The sequence below is a fragment of the Aplidium turbinatum genome, chromosome 14, assembly GCF_918807975.1.
Source record: "Aplidium turbinatum chromosome 14, kaAplTurb1.1, whole genome shotgun sequence".
In the NCBI taxonomy this organism is placed as follows: domain Eukaryota; kingdom Metazoa; phylum Chordata; class Ascidiacea; order Aplousobranchia; family Polyclinidae; genus Aplidium; species Aplidium turbinatum.
Window position 1 is genome coordinate 10,574,088 of NC_137485.1, and position 21,261 is coordinate 10,595,348.

The 21,261-nt window shown below is 36.4% G+C and overlaps 2 protein-coding genes across 2 annotated transcripts; one reads left to right on the forward strand and one right to left on the reverse strand.

Annotated features, from left to right (window-relative positions):
• Positions 1–273: 273 nt before the first annotated feature.
• Positions 274–14,559, forward strand: LOC145782890 (solute carrier family 22 member 15-like). The gene is made up of 11 exons (XM_082594653.1): positions 274–585; positions 2,198–2,356; positions 3,113–3,216; positions 3,556–3,710; positions 4,040–4,229; positions 4,392–4,518; positions 4,618–4,765; positions 5,260–5,436; positions 7,918–8,026; positions 9,063–9,162; positions 14,038–14,559. Exons 1-11 carry the CDS (start codon positions 274–276, stop codon positions 14,155–14,157), a joined length of 1,701 nt encoding a protein of 566 aa, XP_082450779.1. The 3' UTR covers positions 14,158–14,559.
• Positions 14,560–16,406: 1,847 nt separating this feature from the next.
• LOC145782891 (growth hormone secretagogue receptor type 1-like) lies at positions 16,407–20,806 on the reverse strand. Its single transcript, XM_082594654.1, has 7 exons — positions 20,721–20,806; positions 20,360–20,489; positions 19,655–19,783; positions 18,123–18,262; positions 17,343–17,596; positions 16,726–16,864; positions 16,407–16,527 (listed from the first exon to the last, which is right to left on the reverse strand). The coding sequence occupies exons 1-7, from the start codon at positions 20,786–20,788 to the stop codon at positions 16,407–16,409; spliced, it is 981 nt and encodes a 326-aa protein (XP_082450780.1). The 5' UTR covers positions 20,789–20,806.
• Positions 20,807–21,261: the final 455 nt, after the last annotated feature.

Sequence of the window (21,261 nt, forward strand, 5' to 3'; positions counted from 1 at the left end):
TCTTACTGTCTATGGCATATGTTAGCGATTTATTTTTAAATCAAATGTTGGCCAAACAAGTAAACATCCGCACTCAGGATGTGCCTTGTCTTTTGTCGTGCATGTCCTCCAAACTGTTTCCTAGAAAGGATCTTGCCACTGAAGCGGTACAATATCTGCCTGATGTTACTTTGATGCACGATGTAGGCTAGTTGGGCTCGCTTACTTTCAATATTTCACTGATCGATTCTTAGATCTATTTTTTTTTCCTTGAAAAATAGATCTAAGATCATCATGCAAGCTGCTCAAAGTTCTAACAGTCATCCGAACGAACAGGAAGAAGAAGAAGTTTCTCTTTTAGTGGAAACCCCAATTGACTTTGGTGTTGTACAAAACGAAATCGGAGATCTGGGGCGATACCAAATACTTTTAGTGGCGATAGTTTATTTAGTTTGGATTCCACCAGCATTTAATATCGTCGGATCAGTATTTTTAGAAGCAACGCCACATCACTGGTGTGCATTTTCATCAAGAGAAACTCGATGCCAAAACCGAACTGCTATCCCCTTGAAAGAATATTTGATACCATTTGACAATAAAACTAAGGTAAGTTGAAGAAAAGGACAACGGAATGACACACGAAACTTGTAAGTTCTAGTCATCGAATCATTTGCTTCCATTTTAGCAGTTGATATTATTTATTGAAAGTTAGGCGAATAAATAATTTAAGTAACGTAAACTTAGTGACAATTGAATGGAGGGTATAGACTTTAGAGTCTATAGACCTTATATTATATGGCATTACAACACATTTGTGAAATCGTTTAACAAATGGAAAAAGACTTGTGATGAACAACGTAAATAATAATATAATAGAATAATATATAATAAGTGCAACGCAGGGAGGCGGAAGTCTTTGCTGCTTACGCTACTTACATCCAAATGTCTCGTGCAGTACCTTTCGTAACGAAGTGTAGCCTACACAAGCAGGTCCGGATTTAGGGGGGGGCAGAGGGTGCAGGTACTCCGGGTCCCCCTTTTGAAAGGCCGACGTAGAAAAAATGTGACTTTGTATTATTATTTTTTACTTTTTTTTAAGCCTTTAAAGTTTCTAAAAAATGCTGTGCAGTGCTGGATTAATGCTACTGTAGACGCAAAGGTGTTTTTTTGCACGGGGGGCCCCCGATCTAAAAGTGCCCGCCCCCCCCCCATTAGCTAAATCCGGCCCTGTACACAAGCACATCAGGGCAGATATCAATCCGTCATTACATTGATTTTCCAATGATGCCAACCTGGTTTGACTTCCGGCTTAAGCTGGTTGTTGATAAATACCGCCACCTCTATCAATGGTGTAGGCTAATAAATTTGGTGCAAGTAGTTGCTGCAGAAAAGTCGGCCGGGAGAAAAGTACTGGCTACCCTACTGTCGTTAGTAGGCTACTAAAGGCCAAGTAGAATAAGAACCTTATTTTTGTATTTCCGAGGGTCTGTGACTGGATATAGGACCTACCTTTATCTTCACCTATACGTTGTTATCAGGCGCGGATCTATGGGGGGGGCCAAAGGGGCCCGGGCCCCCCCGAAATTTTGTGAGAAATTGTTGAATGGCTTGATATGCTTCTAAACAGCTGATATTAGTCCCACAGCGGACTTACAACCCCCCTTTGACACGCGTGTGACGTCACGATATTGAAAACGATGTTTTCAGTCTCCATGTCTCTAAAACAAAGTTTGCCTAATTTTAAGCGAAACTGTATTAAAAGAGCGAGTTTTGCCAATACCAATCATTCAAACATCTCAGCCAGGAATTAGCAACAAGAAAACATAAAGACTTAGCTTTATTACCGAAAAAATGCCGAAGAAAACATGATTTTATCCTTTTGCTATGCCACCGGACAGCACCATTTCACAGGAATATTTATACCCATATTTTTGTTGAAAATGCTCTCAGAATGCACCAAATTCAAAGTAATTTTTCAAAATTTTCTGGGGGAGGCCCCCCAGACCACCCTCCACTGGGTGTCGCCTTTGGCGAACACGCCGTCGGGCTTCGCCCGCCGGCCGTCAAACCCTCCAAATTCCTGGCTACGCCACTGGTTGTTCATATCTGTTTTTTTCTTTTTCTTCTTTTTTAATTCATTTTCAAATTTTCTGGCCCCCCCCCAAAAAAAACTCCTAGATCCGCGCCTGGTTGTTATATTGTATTGTTGCTGTTTCAGACATTTGAGAAATGCCACCAATACAATGCCACTATTGAATCAAACCAAACTATAAGTTGCCAAAAGGAATTGTCGTCCATTCGACTGAGCGACAAAATCCCATGTCAACACGGACATGCTTTCAGTTCATCAATATTTACCAGCACTGTTGTTACTGAGGTAAGTGAAAATATAAAGTAGCCTAGATTATACTAAAATAAAAATAAGGCAACGATCATTCAAGAGTTAGAATCACGTTTTCTTTTCTTGATTTAGCAGTCTGTTCTTACGAAAGTTGTGCAAAAACCTGTTTGCACGTAGGCTATGTCATACTGTCATAGTATGGATACAACGCGTGTGGTCTAGTGTAGGTGGTGCTGTAAGCGCACCTTACCAAAACTAATTAAAAAGTAGTCGATTTGGTTTTGACACTCATTGAGAGCGAAGATCTTAGAGCTTAAAGATCGAAAAGAAGGCTGCTTTCTTGTCTAACCTTCTCCATAAACGTTTTACCATGGAGCTTTACCTAAATACGATTTTAGACACGATTTTTAACAAAAATGTCAAAAGGGAATTAGAGCATTAGCTTATATTATATTACCATTAGGCATTACCATTAGTGTCATCTCCCAAGCTATATACTCTTGCACTACCTATATGCTTACGTCTATGAATCCCTGGCTTATGTTTGTAGCCTAGTCTTTTCCCTGTACGTGTATTTTCTTTGTTTTTATATAACTTCATAGGTATGTGTATGATGTATACATATCTGAAGCAAATAAATACCGGTAATTTAATATAACGAAATCTAAAGTAGAAAAATCCCTTCATCGGATCATGTACTATGACCTGATGAAAAAGAGAAAAGCTTGCTTAATTTCGCCTACGAAAGAAAATTTCTTCAACCGTCCTATAAAAGACATCTTTTGTTTTTAGTGGAATCTTGTCTGCTCTCGGGCAGTTTTGAAAGCTGTTGCCGATTCAGTATTTTTTATGGGAATATTATGTGGAGGCATTGTTGGTGGATACCTTTCTGACAGGTAATTTTTCTTAAATAATCAAAGCGGATTTTATTTGCTTAAAAACTTCCTGAATCAAGAAATTTAAAAATTACCATCGCCTTGAACATAGACAAAATAATCCGCTTTGTTTGTGCCTTATAGCCTTAATCCATTCTGAATTGAACTCTGATCACTATCCATTGAATCAAATGGGATGAGTTCAGCTTCACGCCATGGACCAGTTTGCCCAGCAGACTTCAAATTTGGTAGCGATTGTATTTCGTCTTGCGCACAACAGCACAGATAAGTAGGCTAGGAGATATCCTATTATTTTTATTTGTAAGTTTTGTTGTTATTACAGTATATCACTATTTGCAGATTTGGAAGAGTGCCTGTAATAATAACCACTCTAGCAGGCAATGTCGCTATTGGAGTGGGCCTTTCGTTTGCACCAAGTTTTCTTGCGTATGTTCTTATTCGCTTCATTTTAGCAATTTTCATTCAAGTCAGTTTCCTGAGTGCTTTTATTTATGGTAAGTGATAACAATTGCTTGATTGAATAAAACAAGGTTTAGGGCTAGATTTTAAGCTAAAACCTATTGAGAGAAAGCATATTATGGTGTAGTTTATAAAGGCAGCACTTTTGTTTTCACAGTAGTTTATTCTGAAGAACTGCAAACTCAAATACGAAAAAAAAAAATTGCCAGACTCAAACTCGAATTAATAAAAAAATCAATTGCATTGGAGTTTATTAATTGAGCAACTTCTGAAAGTAAAAAGAGTTTGAAGACAATACTGTATACACTTATACAGTAGCCTAGGCCTACTGCAGTTTCAACATCACCAGTTTTATCCTTTTCAGTAATGGAAATTACTGGTAGCAAATGGAGGACCTTGGTGGGAATAAATATTCAAAATGTTTATGTGCTTGGAGAATGTATAGCATCGCTGGTAGCCTATATATGGCGAAATTGGAGGACCATTCAATGCTTTTTTTCTTTGTTTCCAATCTTAATAATTGGCCTTTTTATTTTTGTGCCGGAATCTCCAAGGTAACAAAGATGAAAGCTTTAATTAGTAATTTACTTTATCAAACTTTTTAATGCATTTTGAATTTACAATAATTATGCTTTGACATTTGACATTGCCTTCCCCAGTAGCAACACAGTTTGTTATATATTTCTTGCACCATTTATGATTTTTACGTTTTCTAGATGGCTTTTCAGCAGAGGAAAATACAAAAAGGGAAAATTAATCAGCGAAAAAATAGCTAAACGAAATGGCAAGTCCTTGTCAAGCAGTGTTTGGAAACGAGCAGAAGATTCATTCGAGAAAGTGAAAGTAAGCATGTCAAAAAGTGCTAGGACACCTGTAACGGCTGTAAGATCGTTAGACTGCAGCTCATGCACCGTTAACATTACCATTTTTGTTGCTGCTTAGACATCGCTTCAAGACCAAAAGTTTTACTCCGCCTTAGATTTGTTTAAGTCTCCGAATATACGATGGCTAACAATGAAGCTTGTTTTTATCTGGTTTGTGGCATGTTTAGTGTTTTATGGACTGGTTCTCAATGTTGGAACTTTAACAGGTAGGCTACCTTTCGAGGTTTATGCCCGTTGGATGATAATAATTTAAATTAAGTGGACAGGAAAGCAAGAAAGCCAGTGTCCATCTTATCGTATGCCAATGTCCTGCCAAAGGCGCAGCCGTGTGCGTTTAAGCGGTGTGGAAGCGAAGTCCTTTCTAGAGTCGTAGCCTACTACAAGTATTATTACTCTTTTTTGCATTCGACAGCCAGCATCATATAAAACGGGTTTAACAAATGTGGATGGCTTCTTACAATTGTTCATTATATTTAAGGCCTACAAGACGCGCAGTGCCACCTAAAAACTGAGGAGCGTCTGGTAGGGCTCTAGGCTGATTTAATAAGCCATCGCTTCTTACCTAACTCAGGTAACAGATTGTACTCAAAGTATTTCTTACCTACTTCTAAAGTTCCAGAATGCCTGGTTGTATATCCTATGCTTGCACAATGGCAAAGCGTTTGCTGTAACAAAATCTAACTTATTTTAAATTTTACAGGAAGCATATTTTTGGACAATACTCTTAATGCATTGATGGAAATAGTTGGATATGTTTTTATAATATTTACAGTAGACAAACTGGGACAAAAAAAACTTCTGTTTGGAACATTTTTGTTTGGAGGAGTGTGTTGTTTGATAGTCTCCTTGCTTATAGCATTTGCTGAAAGTAACAAAGGTGGCTTGCCGTCCTACGTGTACACCTATATATATACAGTATTATAATATACCATACATTGTACACTTTTATATGCCCGTGTAGACCTATAATGTGATAAGAATTATTGCAACCACAAAAACAGTGTTCGGTGTCAAGTTCAATGCTAAGCAGAACAAATTCAAGTAAAAAAAAAAAAATTACAATTAGCCATGAAACTGCGGTCTGGCCGGGATGGCCAGATTCTGAGGAGGAGTAGCCTACCAAATAATAATAAATGTACCAAGCCTAAAACTATTACACCATTTTATTTGTTTGATTAGCGAAAAAAGTTGTATATTGTACAATACACAATAAACACAAATACTGTAATTCGTTCTAAGTGTATACCAATTAGATTTAAAAATTAAAAGCTTATAAACAAAAACTACGTTTTGCACATATCAAATGTCTGAATAACGTCAAATTTCTAACTTGAGAGAAAAAAGGTTTTAATTTTAGCTAATTTGACTTATATCACCAGTAAATCAAAAATGTATCATCATTGATTACCATACCGGTGTCGCATGATATTTTATCAAATTTCATAAAATAAAAATACCTTATTGTTAGTTTAATACCGTACTTTGTTACATGAATTAGATACGAGATTAGGCTCATGTCACAATCCATATGCTGCATTCACGTTCTAGCATAGGTAAATTATTTTATTGCGTAATTCTGTTGTGGTGTTTCGACGATTACTGACCGATAGTAATATTTTTTTACGCAATCTGTTATTGTGAAATCTGCTCTAGGGATTTTGTGCACGTGACATTCTAGAAACTTCTTGTTGTTGACCAAAAGACTTGTTGACCAACTGAGTTCTTGTTATGTAATATTTTTCCTAGTCTCTGGAAGCTTCCGGTCCAAGAAAACCTGTTATAAATAGCCGGGTGATTTGATTAGAGTTGTGTGTTATGTGGATTAGAAGTGGTAATGAAAAGTATCTTGAAAACGATTGTAGAGTTCTAGCCGATATTGAATAGATTGTAAAAGTGGAAGTCATTGCCAATTGTAAAGTAGCTGTTATATTTATTTTGAAATCAACGAAGTCGTTTGCTGTTCAGAAATTTGATTTCTTTATGTGCTGGAAGTGGTGAACCATTCGTCAAGAATTTTCATCTCTCAATCCAGAAGAAAAACTATTCGATCATTTATCTGACTGTTTAATGTTTGATATCCCAAAAACTACGTCTCTTTCCAAAGTCTTTTTAGATGTACGAACTAGAAGGAATTGTGACAGTCCACTTGGATAAATCTGTCACTTACCTTCCTTTTAGTTAATAGGGATAGAGCGTAACAATATACCAACTAACTAAGAATCTCAACACAATTGTAATACAATAATTGGAAACAAAAATTATATAAAATGGTGCTGCCAAGTGTTGAGCAATTTGTGTTTGATTCATGGGTCATCAAATTTAAACTTTTTAAATATAAAACCAGCAGTTGCATTTAAGTTTGGTATGTTTTTATTATTATTTGGTTTATATCTCTCTTCAAAATTTGGCAACTCTGGCAGTCGCACAGTAGTCGGGTAGGCACTTTAACAAGCTGATATCCAATTCAACCACGAACCATCAGATCAGTGGTTTTCAACCTTTTTGGTGGAACGGAACCCAATGAAACATTCCAAAAGCTCGAGGAACCCCTGTTCATTAATTTAATTGCCTTATGCAAAAAAAATCGTTTGATTATTAAAATTAAATTAAAATACTTATGTTCAGATTTACTTATGTACAAAATTTACAATCGACAAAATTTACAATCGTAATGTCGACGAAATTTGGCGGGAAAGCAGAAAGTTAAAGGTAATTGCACCACAAGAAAACAACGAAACCTCGGGATCGCAGAGAACTTGTTAAAGTGTAGCAAATTTATTAATAGTGGCAAACCTAATCAATATTTGATTAATTATATTTAAACAATATGCATATAATAATAAAATAGACTCTCGGATTTGAATGTAAACTTGCGGAACCCCTAGACTTACTGGCGGAACCCTTGGGGTTCAACCCTGGTTGAAAACCACTGCATCAGATGTTACGTTGTCCGTCCAATTGTGACCATTCCAGCATTTAGCCAGAGAGTTGATTATTACTTTGAACTTTGTTTGGTAATTACAGAAGAAAAAAGAGCAATAGCAGTGGTGGGAAGTTGCGTTTTCCTTTGTTCCGAGAAACGCAGCCTTGATGACGTCATGAACAGCGTAGCTTCTGATTGGTTGATGATTCATGGTTGAACTGGATACCTCCTTGTTAAAGTGCCTATACTCAGTGGCGGGTCTACTGTGAATCCAGCTTAAAGCTTTGACTTGTTCGACCAGCATTTTGTCAACAATATTTAAACTTAGTGTATTTTCTTTTCTTGTGTTAATCATTGTTTTGTTTTTTGTTTCTTTTTCATACTAAGCCAAGGCTATATGGGATAAAAAAAAAGAACCATAATTTTCTTTTACAGATGCTTTGAAGGCTATCACAGCTATGAGTTTAATTGGAAAAATGGCCATCTCTGCAGCTTTTGCACTTGTCTACAATTATACTGCTGAAGTTTACCCCACAGTCATCAGGTATCATCTGTATTAAAGTTACACTATTATTATCTATAGTATGTATAGCCTACCACTTTTATTTATATCTACTGCATGGTTTACGATTGATTTAAGTGCTGTATTATAAAAATAAACTAGATTTTGCCATATAAGAGAGTTTAAGATTTATCCTTAACTGTCTTAAAATCAAGCTTGCAAATTAATTTGTTATTCATTGTTAAAGTCAGGGCTGTTAAGATAAAAATTTGTCCCGGTAAAGCCGTGTAATTTGGACCCCTTAAAGGAAAACAACAATATTTTCACAATTAACTTCAATTTTATATTTTCAATACTAGTTGGCCATATCACATACAACACTACGTACATAGTATATTTACCCAACGTCATTCAAAAATTATAAAAAAAAAACATATAAAATAGTAACAAAACAAAAAATTAAACAAGTGATCCAAATTACAAATCCTTGAATGAAATTTGGACCATGGAGTTGTATAATTTGGACCTTACAAAAATTTATGAAATCTCAAAATATAACACCATTGAAAACACTAAAGTCATGCAAAACTCTCTCAAAATTGGTCGGATGTCAACATAAACACGCGGTGTCTTCTTGAAGTTCCATGCACCCTAGAAAGGCTTTGGGCCTCTAAATTTATTCGGAACCAAGCTCAAAAGTACTTCATGTAGGCTATTCGTTTGTTAACGATGTTGGTTGCGATGCATTGTGTGGTGTAAATTTTTGTTCGAAAAAACAGTTCCAGCAGTGGCAGATTCAGAGGAGCGATTGGGGCAATCACCCCCTTAAAACATGGAAAAGTAACTTTTTTCACGGTGCATTGGCAAGGGAGAATTAATGTAGACCTACACATCATTGTGTTTGTTTAAATCGCCCCCTTTAAGATTACTAGTTGAATGTGCCCTCGGGTTGCCATATAGTGTGTATTGTGATATAATGACGTGTTTTCGGAAAAAACATATCACTACTGATTATTTCAACCATCAACTGGATTATGACACTGCAAACCTGCAAACTACTTGTGCAACTTTCATGAAGGTCCAATGGAATGGGAGTATGTGTTCTAGGAGCAAGACTTGGAGGTGTGATCACTCCATATGCCTTGTTTTTGCAGAAGTCTTACCCTTGGATGACTGGGGTAAGTTTGACTTTGAGGGCAAATATTTTTTGGGCTATTAGAAATACCCAGTGTGATCCAAAGAGCTTACTGGAAACATAGCGTGCCTACTGGGGACATTTTACGCTGAAAGCAACTTGCTGAAGTGTTATATGTTTTCACTCAGTTGGACACATTAAAATAAACGAAAAAAATTGGGTTATTTACATCCTCGCCTCGCCTCCGGTTTTGTTGACATGGGGAAGAAAACGTTAGGAATATCGTGAAACCGTGTTTAAAGGATCCATATCATTGCAATTTTGCACCTCCACACATTCGACATTTGATTATTTATCAAAATAAGACATAGTAACTTTAGCGGGTTTAGCATACTTTATTTCACACAAAATATAACATAATTAAAATAAAATAAACTCAAACGTTTTCGACACGTACGTGTGTCCTCATCAGGAATTAAATCTGCAATACATAAAATGAAAAATCGTAAGATAAATTTGACTATGCACTGTAACTGTAACGACACTCTGGACTGAAAGCACAAACTGAACAAATGATACGAGAATGATTGCGAGTAAATTATGCGGTGGGAAACAGATCACGTGAGGTGTAGACTACAGGCATTGGACAAAACAATTAGAACACACACAAAAGGAACGATGAGCCACAGGCGAATAACTGCCGGTTGAGAGATGGATTGTTATTCGCCTTGTAATAACCGGCAGTTATTTTTTTTTCCTCCCATTGTTAATAACCGGCAGTTATTCGCCTGTGGCTCATCGTTCCTTTTGTGTGTGTTCTAATTGTTTTGTCCAATGCCTGTAGTCTACACCTCACGTGATCTGTTTTCCACCGCATAATTTACTCGCAATCATTCTCGTATTATTTGTTCAGTTTGTGCTTTCAGTCCAGAGTGTCGTTACAGTTACAGTGCATAGTCAAATTTATCTTACGATTTTTCATTTTATGTATTGCAGATTTAATTCCTGATGAGGACACACGTACGTGTCGAAAACGTTTGAGTTTATTTTATTTAATTATGTTATATTTTGTGTGAAATAAAGTATGCTAAACCCGCTAAAGTTACTATGTTTTATTTCTCTATGGTTCAACAAAGCAAACTCTCTACCAAAGCTTTATTATCAAAATAAACTGTCTCCATTGCATTACAACCTTGCAAAGGCCTTTTCATTTTCTAGAGAACAAAAATTTTCACTCTTTGTTTCAAGCTGCTTACTGTAATAAGAAAATGCTGTGAATATCGTAACTATAAACTATTGACATGCTCAGTGTTGGGCGCGATAACTCATTTTTCAGTTAAGCGATAACGATAATCGATAAACGAAAAATGCCTAAAGCGATAACGATAAACAATAAATCAAAAAAAAAGTTAAGCCATAACGATAAACCATAAAATTATCGCCGATAATGTCCGATAACGATAATTTTTTTTTTCTTGATTAGCGCTGCCCCATCCCATGCAGCACAAACTGTTTTCATCAACATGACAAAAAATTGAACATAACATACTGTAAAGGGACAAACCTTTTTGTAAGTTATGCATAAATAGAATCGCAACAGCGGCAGTGGGTATCGAATCTTCAACCTCTTGATCCAGAATCAAACCACTGAGGTAACCGCCTTGCTTATAATTATACCTTCAGATACCAGTTGGATGCTTTCATCAATTGAGTTACACTGCCGCTTACATGCAGTAGGCAAAATAATTAAATCAAATGAAAATACCATAAAAAATTCTAAACTTTGTATTTTGCTTTCTGCTTAAAGGGCTGTTTACAGCAAAGTCAGCAATAATTAAAAAAAATTCAAAAAACGCAAAATGCTTGAAAATTTATCAGTAGTTAAGCGTTATTGGTAAGTTAGTAAAAATGTGCACACTATGAAACTGAAATCCATCAAGCTTGTCAAATTAGTCGTGTTTGTTTTAGAATAATAACATAAATATCGTAATTTACTGATAATTTCAGATAATTTTTTTTTTGTCTTTGTGAACACTATCATTAAAGCAATGGCAGAACGCTGAGTTGTTGAGATAAGAATTACAATAGGCACTGTATTAGTGGGAATAAAAATATTTGATTGAGGTAGGCTATGTCGCATAGGTAAATGAGAAAGGTTATACTGTATTTAGATTCAATCTGTTTTCAATTTTAGTTTCATTAACTAGGTGGCTAGTAAAAATATTACTTTTCATGGTCTTTCCACTTGTGTGTTAATCCGAAATAAAATTTATCGGCGATAATCAAATATTGCCTTTGGCGATAACGATAAACGATAACTGAAAAAATAATTGAGCAATAACGATAGGCGATAAAAATTTATCGCCGATAACACTGGTCAACAGCAAATTTTAATCGAGCTCGTGATTGATTGATTCTAAAAGCATTTTGTGCGCTGATTTCAAAAATGTCTTTATTTTTTTCCTAGCACATCATGTTTTCTAGATATTCCAATTTTAAAATATTGAAGACATGCCACATTTACAGGCAAGTAAAGCAGTTTTTTTTATTCGCAAATTAAGTGTGACGTCATAATAAAACAATGATAAGCCGTACAATTGATGAGCTGGAGCCGTACAATTTTACGGCTTCGTAATTTCGTATATCAACATTGCATGAATCGATCAAGTAATAGAAGCTAACGATCGAACGAACGATCGTTGATGGCCCCCTGTGAACTACTTGAAGTTGATGGCCCGCTGTGCTTTTGTCATGATATTGAAGAAATTTTTCACAAATTGGGAGAAGTTCACAATCCTCATGAGTGGCGATTTTTCATTGATTCTTCGAAAGAAGCCTGAAGCTGTTCTTTTACATAACGGAAATGAAAAGCCATCCATTCCCATAGCACACGCGGTGCACCTAAGGGAATCTTATGAAAACATTGAAATTCTACCCAATGCTATTAATTACAGGGATTATGAGTGGAGTATTTGTGGAGATCTGAAAATGATTGGAATCTTAATGGGGATGCAAGGGGGATTTACAAAGTACTGTTGTTTCTTGTGTCTGTGGGATAGTCGCGCTACTACTGAGCACTACCAGAAAAAGGATTGGCCAACAAGAAGCTCCTACAATCCTGGAAGAGAAAGTGTCCAAAATGTCCCGCTAGTTAATCCTGACAAAATTCTTTTGCTGCCGTGACATATTAAACTTGGCTTGATGAAGAATTTTGTGAAAGCAATGGGCAAATCAAATTCAAACGGTTTTCTGTAACTCTGTAAGAAATTTCCAAAACTAAGTCATGCAAAGCTTAAAGAAGGAATATTTGTTGGTCCACAGATTAGAGAAGTTTTAAAAGATACTGACTTTGAAAAATCACTCACTTCATCACAATGTCGAGCATGGCAATCCTTTAAATGGTTATGCTCTAACTTTTTGGGAAATTTCAAGGCTGCTTCCTTCAGAAAAGGTGTTGAAAGGTTGCTTTCAACTTACAATGACATGGGCTGCCGCATGTCCCTCAAGATTCATTTTCTTCATTCCCACCTGGACTTTTTCCCTGAGAACCTTGGTGCAGTGAGTGATGAACAAGGTGAAAGGTTTCACCAAGATATCCAAAGCATGGAAGCACGCTATCAAGGGTTCTGGAACGAAAGGATGATGGGTGGTTACTGCTGGATGCTGCATCGCGATGATCCAACATGTACACCTAAACAAAGCTCATATGCCCAGCGATTTTAATGCAGCAATGTCTAAGTGTCATTGCAACATTCTAAACACTATCTTTGGTATCATGCTGAGCGTTTTTCTTGGGTTTTTGTTTGTTGGTTATTTGATGTATGCAAGGTGTTGCAGCTGATCTTGTGTAGCTTGTTTGAAGCGCACATTCAGCGTCAACCATGACTGTTTGAAATATAATACAGGGAGCTTAAAAACCTGACACTTCAGTATTGTGCTAGCTCAAGAAATTAGTACCTCAGACAAGGTTTAGGAGGCATTTTTTGCACTCTATAGTGTCTATGCATACATATGCAACTAAATAGTGTTGAATCTGTGAAAGCAATGCACAAATCTGAAACACTCTGCTCTCTGAAGCTAATCTAACTTTGAAAATTGTAGCGACAAAATCGGTATTTGAACGCAATATTGACGTTTCTGGTCAAAAATTTTCAGACCAATAACTTTAAAACCTGATGTGCTAGAGCAAAACTAGCGCCAGATTTGAAATCAGCAGCAAATTGTGGTCTAAGAAAAGTTACTCCCATTCTCGATTAAAATTTTTTTTCAAATTTTGTTAACCTGTGTAATTATCGCCGGTAAATTATCGCCGATAATGCCCATCACTGGACAGGCTAAAAGTTGCCAAACATATAATAAGTTAAACAATTTTTTTTCAACATTTATTTACTGTAGGCTACACAAAGATACGCAAATCGCCTAATAATCAAAAAGTGTCGAAGTGAAATGGTTCAGACACCTTCTGCACGGCTTCGATTTGATGAAAGGTTAATTTCAGCTCCTAAATGTGAACGTTACTGCAGCTGCCTATGAAGAATATTAAAGTGTTTATAGGCGCTGGTGCTCTCGATATGTGATCAGTTGGAGTGTATAGGCTTTATATACCAGTGGCAGATTCAAGAGGGCAAATAGCCTCCCTAAAACTAAAAAAAAGTAGTTTTATTCAAGGTGTATTTGGAAATTCCAAAACAAAGCTTCGTTCCTAAGTTGTATTTGGAAAGTCGGATTAAAGTAGACCTACACATCATTGTTTTTTGTTAATATTGCCCCCCTCCCCAAGACTACTTGCTGGATTCACCCTTGATGTTCTTTGTTGTAATTTCATCCAATTATGGAAAATTTAGTACTGAAGCCTACACGCGTAGCTTATTCTGCATGCATCAGAGATTATGTGAGCTAAAATTCCTTTACTTTTTAGATGGTTTTTGGACTAACGAGTATTCTGGCAGCTATTACGACACTGTTTATCCCAGAGACTATGCACAGACCAATGCTCACAACGATAGAAGAAACGGAAGAGTTCCTATCAAATTCTTGAACATAAAACATCATCTGGGGAAAACCATAATTTCAACCTTAATCTCAATTTTAAATGTTGAAATATCATTTATGGTTACGATTGGTTTCAAAATGCAAGGAAGAAAGTTATGCAAGGATTAAGCAAAATATAGACTGAGCGCTGTAGCCTACTCTACATGGATGGTGGTATGATCATATGACAAGTCAAAGATTGCATTCGACAAGGACGGGAATTCTGCAGCAAAATACTGTGTTTCGTATTCTCTTGTATTTGTGCAAATAAATAACAATGATGAAAGTGCTGAGAATTTTTGAGTCATTTGAACGATTGCATGGTGTTATTTAAATGTTGCTTTAAAATATTTGTTGAAATGTTTGCATGTAAAAAGTGTAGGCTACTTTTATTTGCGGAAAACAATAAATTCACACGGCTACTATTACCACTTGCTGAAAAAAATTGACAGTTTCTAGCCTAATTTGAAAAATCTGTCACGAAACAAAAACTTCACAAATGACATAATTGCGAAGAAATGATTGCAATATACCAAATTGAGATGCACAATAGTTGCGTCACAACAAGAGGGAGGGGGGGTGAAATGACCATTCAAGGTAGTCAACTCAAGCATCAATCCTACGATATTAATATTAGGAACTCCGACAACAGTATTGGTAATTTAATATTACTTGGCCATCGTCTCTGCTGCTCAGATAGCGACGGAGTTCTCTTGTTTCCTGCCAAGATTTTTATGAGAGATGACTACAAAAGAATGCGGAACATTTATTCTGCCTAATTACTGCACAGGAACATGTAAATAAAATTATGTCTCGGAATAAAAAAAATGTGAACCTCTGAAGTTAATAAATGCGAATATAAAAATGAGCAAGCAGCTTTGAGTAACGAAAAAGGCTGTCAACGTTGGGAGTTGACAATCTGCCATATAGATAACCTCGAAATGGCAAAATAATTATACTGCACATTGTAGCCTAATCGGTTGGTAGCCTACAGCAAAGGTTGTTTGCTTGGAGTTTAGTCATAACGTAGCCTATGAAAAGACTATCTAAATATTGCATAAATATTTATGTAGCTTGAATTTAAAAATTGTACGCCACGATATCTCAATTGGTTAGCGCGTGACTTTGTGGGCGAGTAAGCATCAAGATCAAGCGTCGCAGGTTCAACTCTCGGGGTGTGCGCTTAAGCAATGCATTTCAGGACTGCTCTCCATTCAGCGGCATCTAACGGGTGGAATAATTCCCTGAAAACAACACTTCAACAATCGGAAATTTCACTCTGCCAATCTTTGTAACTGGCCCTGCATCAAAAGCCTCCACAAGTATGCGAAACTACCAGAAATAACCTATCAAGACTTTGCCAATCCGAGGATAAAGATTCAAAACCAAACTAGTTTTCATTCTATAATCTTCACCTGTAAACCTATCTCAACTTTGAACGATACCCTAAATGTCTTACACAGTTTTACACGACAGCCTATATTCATCCTTGAATTCTAATTTTATTTTACATGTTGAAGATATGTAGGCTACAGTCATCAATATGCTTTACATGATGATTACACTATAATTATCTGTACTATGTACATTACTATGTACATAACTATCATTACATTACTATGTACATTCTTTTCAGTCATTTTTCTTGACCATCGCAGCGAAAACAATACTTACTTAGCCTTCTATATAAGCCTAAGTGAAAGTGTCAAGAAGACAGACGCGACAAAATGTGAACGTCTACTCTATAGGCCTACTAAGTCATTGAGACATGCTGAAAATCTAAATACGACACCAAGTCACAAATTAAGTAAACTACAATATTCCAGCTGGCAAAGTTGTCGTTTTCTTATCGTTTAATGACGTAAATATGACAATTTTGCTAGCTGTATAATGACTTACTGTTACAACTACAGGATACAGAATAAGAACTACATACAGTACAGAAAAGGAAATATCTTAGTGCTGCTTACCACCTATCTATAACCTACTGTTTCTTGACTTTCTCTAGCAAACACGAAGAAGATTATATACAATGTACTGTTGTTCAAAAATAAATAAAGTCTCTGACCATCATCCAAAGACAAAGACAGCAGTTGTGAAATCAATTATACCATAGTGGATTTCTTTCTTCAAAATAAATTGCCGGCATAAAGGATTTTAAGTTTTAGGTGTGAGAAGAGCAAGTGAAACCATTGTTTAAACCATATTTTACCTCAGCAGGTTAGGTACGTTTAGGCTGGTATTGTCAAACTCAGATTACACTTGAGAAGACACTCTTTGAGTCACGCTTAAAATCGAAGAAGAATTGTCCGGTGATGTTTCAATGGAGCAGTTGAATAGACGTTTCAAATTGTAGATGGTTTCTTGGCGCATTTTGCTAAAAAAGCAACAAAAAAAACAATAGAAAACTTTTGTCAAAGAAGGCTGCAGGACGGATATTTGTACCACTTCAAGAAATACAAATTCATAGAAGACTTATAAAGCCGTTTGTACAGAGGCGAGAACTTCATCAAAAAATTCTATAAATTCCAAAACGTGATTCATTTTTTTTTTTACTTTCTAAAGAAATCCAAACCTGGATCCCAAGTTGTAAAATACAGGATTTAGGCATTCGCTTATTCTCAGTGTGATGTATTGTATAGTTCCGAACCACCAAAGGAAAACATGGTCTTCGTTGGTTTGGTTTGAAGCCTCGCTGGCAAATATCATATACGCTGCAAAAATTCATAAATATTTAATAAATGGCACTATTACCGCAAGGTGTGCTCAGTGTATTAAATGGCCGACCTTCTTTCCGTTGCGGAAAAGGTCGAAGCTGTCTCCGGCTCCGCCATTTCAAGCTTTCCTGATGGGTTCTGTAAAGTTTTCGATTCACACTTTTCTTGTACAGGTAACCTAGCTCGATTCTTAGCATGGCCCTTGATATATAGACTTATTGTTTAGAGTAATTAATAGTAGGCTATATTCATAATATTATGTGTATAGTGTATTTTGTAGCGTTGCATAACAGGAAAATTCAAACATTTGTCAAAACTGTCTCCGCCTCTCTCTACAGCAGTTGTTCTCAAACTTTTTTCAAATTGATAACTAAACTTATTTAAATTGAAACTGTAGCCTAGTTACTATTTTGAAACAGAAAGCAATGTTTCTCTTTCAAAGGCAATAAATATTTTATTTAAAGTGGGAAGTAACCTGTGTATGGAATATAGCCAATCATGAACGATCCAACAATTAACATAAGTTGAAAAAAAGCTTGCGTCTCTTTTTTACGTCGATAACTCTCCGCCTCATTTTTGTCCACTTTTGATGACATCCCTTCAGCACGTTTGGTTCTTTGAAGAAAGATAGCCAAACAAACCCCACCAGAAAACACAATCACCAGAAACATTGGGACGTAGAAGAAGAATATTGAACCTACTTGGTTGTATAATTGGAAATGAGGGAACCTAAAATACAATTTTTTTATTTAAACTAGACATAAGTCTAGGCTAATGGTATTGCCACATAGATTAAGTTAATATCGAGTTTTCCCAAAAAAAACACTTTATCAGGTCCAGATTTTTATCAGATTGGGCATGGATATGACCAGATCTGTACAAGATAAAGGTGACAGAGGCAACTCCTCGCTCCTGAGTGGAGTGGAGACAAAAGCTTCCCTCCTGCTTGGTTAGGTTAATCCAAGTTGGGGACAGTAGAATATCGGAATGCGCAACTACATCCGCTTTTGGCTTATCCGCAACACTAGAAGGTTTACGATTTTTTTTGATTTACAAAATAATGTACATTTTATAGGTTATATAAGAAGGATGAAGTTGGTTTTAAAGTAATTTAAGGTTTTTAGTTGAAAACAAGCGAGTAACAAAGTGTGAAAAAAATGTCAAATTGGCAATTGACCCTTCTAATGTTGGCGGAACAACGGAGTTGCGCGTCCCGTAATCTACCGTCCCTAATCCAAGTAGTTGTAGCTCATACCATTTTTCCTTGATAGTACATGAAGGCCATGGTGCTTTGTATTTGAACTTTATTCGGTCAATCTTCTGAGCGCCCATCCAAATGGCAAAAGGGGTATACCCACAACTAATCGCAATCACCCATAGTGCTGAGATGCAAACCTGAAACAAAAACACATCACACAAAAGTTAGCTGGTTTAAAAAAGTTGTGTTAAGCAATCAAGTGTATAATGTCGGTTTCATAACCAATTGGTGAGAGCTTTGGTTTGACGCTCAAAGGGGCGTCGGTTGCTGCCTGGGAAGGTTGATTTGCTGCCTGCGAAGGGTCATCAAACGTCCACATGGCGAGCTAAACAAATGAAAACTTGACGACGTGAACTACATAGTCATTCTGTTGAACACTTATCGACACGAAAGCTCTGTATTTATTCTTTTACTTGCAGTATTTTTAAAATCAACAAATTCTTAGCGATCAATTCAAGTGGCTAAGTCACCCAACTTTGGGTCGAGCCCATGTTAAAAAGAGTTGACCTATCTTAGAGATGAAAGCGTGTGAATCTTTTATTGAGAATTTTTTTTTGAACCTTCTTGTAAATGATATGCCAGTTAAAGTTATTTACTTAAACGTGCATTTTACAAGGCAGTATGTTTCATCATTTTTTCGCTTAAATGCACCGTCAGTCAACTGTCGTCGCGGATAGTCAGGCGGGAGGTTTGCAGTATGGGGACGGGGACACTTGACATATACTGTAACATGTTCGGTTCGAAAAATATCAAATACATAAAAATGCTGTTGAATGTAAATTATAGCTTATAAATACCGGAAACATTAGGAGCTCTTTATAAGCCACTGGTTTCGCTGCAGAAAAGAGACAGTTTGTTTCATGTATATGCAGTATTTCAACGTAAAATATAAGCACAACTGGGGTTATAAATACATTATCTTCTGTACCACAAATCAACTCTGTAGAGATGTTTCTACAGTTTACTTGATAAAATGAGATTTTCATCATTTATATCTTGTCAAATACGCTCGTACTTATTTTATGATGATATTTGTTGTTTGTAGGGTAAGAATGTTTGAAATACCGGTAAACATATAGTTAAGCCACATAAATGCAAGCTATGCAGATACTGTGCAAACCCGGGGACTTAGAGAGCGTTACGCTGACGTAACGTAACGCTCTCTAAGTCCCTGTGCAAACCAATAGCGAATCTATAGGGGCACTCAGTTACATGCCACCCCTCAAAAAAAATTGCAATAAGTATTTGATTGGTTATGATTGGTTCAATACAAAGTACACGTCTTGAGCAAACAATACTTTTTTAGTGTAAAATATAAAAATGACCAAAGTAAGGGTAAGTTTGTCAAAACTTTTGAGGGCAAGCCCCACTAGACCCCCTATCAATCTATTTGCTTTTTCGGACGTCAAATTTGTCATAGCCCATTTTTTCTCAAAAATTTTTGCTTTGTCGAAACTCCGGTGCCCTACAAGTGCATATTATCGATCCGCTACTGATGCAAATTGCTTTGAAGCAGTCTTGGCGCAAACCTTTGAGTGTTTTATCGATATCCGTTTGAAGAAATGAGGAAACTTGATTGCAGTAAATCTCAATCCCGAATACATAAGAATGTGCAGTGCCGTCAGCACAGAGGTAAAGTGATCATTACTCCAAAAAACCTGGACAAGCAAAAGCAACTCGTTAATTTTTAAATTAATTGCGGCCGTAGTAATGAATTTGATGTGAAGCTGGAAATCTGTATACAAAGAAGTGTTGGGTCCACCTCCAACACTATAAGCTTTAAGATATTGATCCAATGCTACACCTCAAGAGCTGTAGTTTTTTGAAAAAGTAACATAGCTTCGTTTCCATCAACGACATATAGCAAAGTATTCCGCTGATAAGTTGCAACTTCCCAAATTAGGATTTATCTGTAAATTCGATTTACTTTGTGGAAAGGAAAGTTACCTGCTTTATAAAATTATTATTCGTGTCTGAAAGATTCAACAGCAGGGAACAACGATTTCTACAATCTCACAGCCAATCAATCGTGAGAGCATGTGTGTGTGTGGACAAGGCATATAGATAACGACAACCATACCTTTTTATTTAGCCAGTTCCATCTCTTTAAGTTCGTATTATTACTTATCTTTGACTGATGAGTTCAACAGCTTAAAATTTTTCAAATGAGTTTCCAGGTAAATATAATTTATTGCCTATTGTTTCAACAGATAATTGCCTATCAAGCAACTTGCCTTGCAAAGAAAAGACGAAAGGTACCAATAATCAAAACCCCAAGTTCTTCTGTAAACAAAAAGTGGACTGTTGATCGCGGATATTAAGTCCGAGACGCACAGGCTCATCAGGAAGTAATTGAAGATTGACCTAAACAAAAAGCTTGCAACTATACCTGATTCGATTTTTCAGCAACTGCTGGATCATAGTCTCTATTATAATCAAAGACCTCATCTTGTAAAATAGATCTAATGCTTTGCTACTTGTGATTGTAGAAATTATTGAAGAGTTAAAAATCTGTGTTAACTTGCAACCGTTGCAATTCAGTTTAATACTGTACATAATTCAGCTTTGAAAACTCTAGACTGGTGGCAAACTTACTTTAGTTTTGGGGAGCAATAGATCACCCGAATTGTGAGAACATTTGCAAATATTCCAAATACTGCCATTGGCAACACAAAAGCAGCAGAAATGACGGTTGCTGTTTCGTCAAACGGTCTCCAGATATCACTGTAAAATATTATTTAGGTTTTTATAAATACATAAATGTTGATGTAGCTTACACGAAACCAGAGTTTTTCACACCCAATTTGTCAAAATTTCATTTGTTTATTTCCTGAAATGATTTTCGAGGCCCACTTGCAATCTCGACATGCTTTCGCTTACTTTGCAACTAACAGGGTCGCAGTGAAAATTCAGCCCCTTTTTTGGGTTAAGAACCACTTAGCCGATACAGATAAACAGAATAAACTAGTAGGCCTACGATGATCTTTGCATCTACAGTAGAATCTAAAGTTGGTATGGCCAGCTGTGCAGTTGATTTCACTGTGAGTTCACAAAGTATTTCTATGTCTGATTGTGATATCCAGTTGAAACTTCTCATCTTCAATTTTTCACAATTTTGGACTCGGTGATCTTCCAT

Bases quoted from the DNA above. Each gene is read 5' to 3' on its own strand.
- LOC145782891 (XM_082594654.1), bottom strand. From the start codon at position 20,788: ATGGCAGTATTTGGAATATTTGCAAATGTTCTCACAATTCGGGTGATC. The intron at 20,490-20,720 runs GTAAGTTTGCCA...CTTTTTGTTTAG, and splicing joins TATTGCTCCCCAAAACTAAA to GTCAATCTTCAATTACTTCC. The intron at 16,528-16,725 runs GTTTGGATTTCT...TTGCTTTTTTAG, and splicing joins TTTTACAACTTGGGATCCAG to CAAAATGCGCCAAGAAACCA.
- LOC145782890 (XM_082594653.1), top strand. From the start codon at position 274: ATGCAAGCTGCTCAAAGTTCTAACAGTCATCCGAACGAACAGGAAGAA. The intron at 2,357-3,112 runs GTAAGTGAAAAT...TTTTGTTTTTAG, and splicing joins CCAGCACTGTTGTTACTGAG to TGGAATCTTGTCTGCTCTCG. The intron at 4,230-4,391 runs GTAACAAAGATG...TACGTTTTCTAG, and splicing joins TTTGTGCCGGAATCTCCAAG to ATGGCTTTTCAGCAGAGGAA.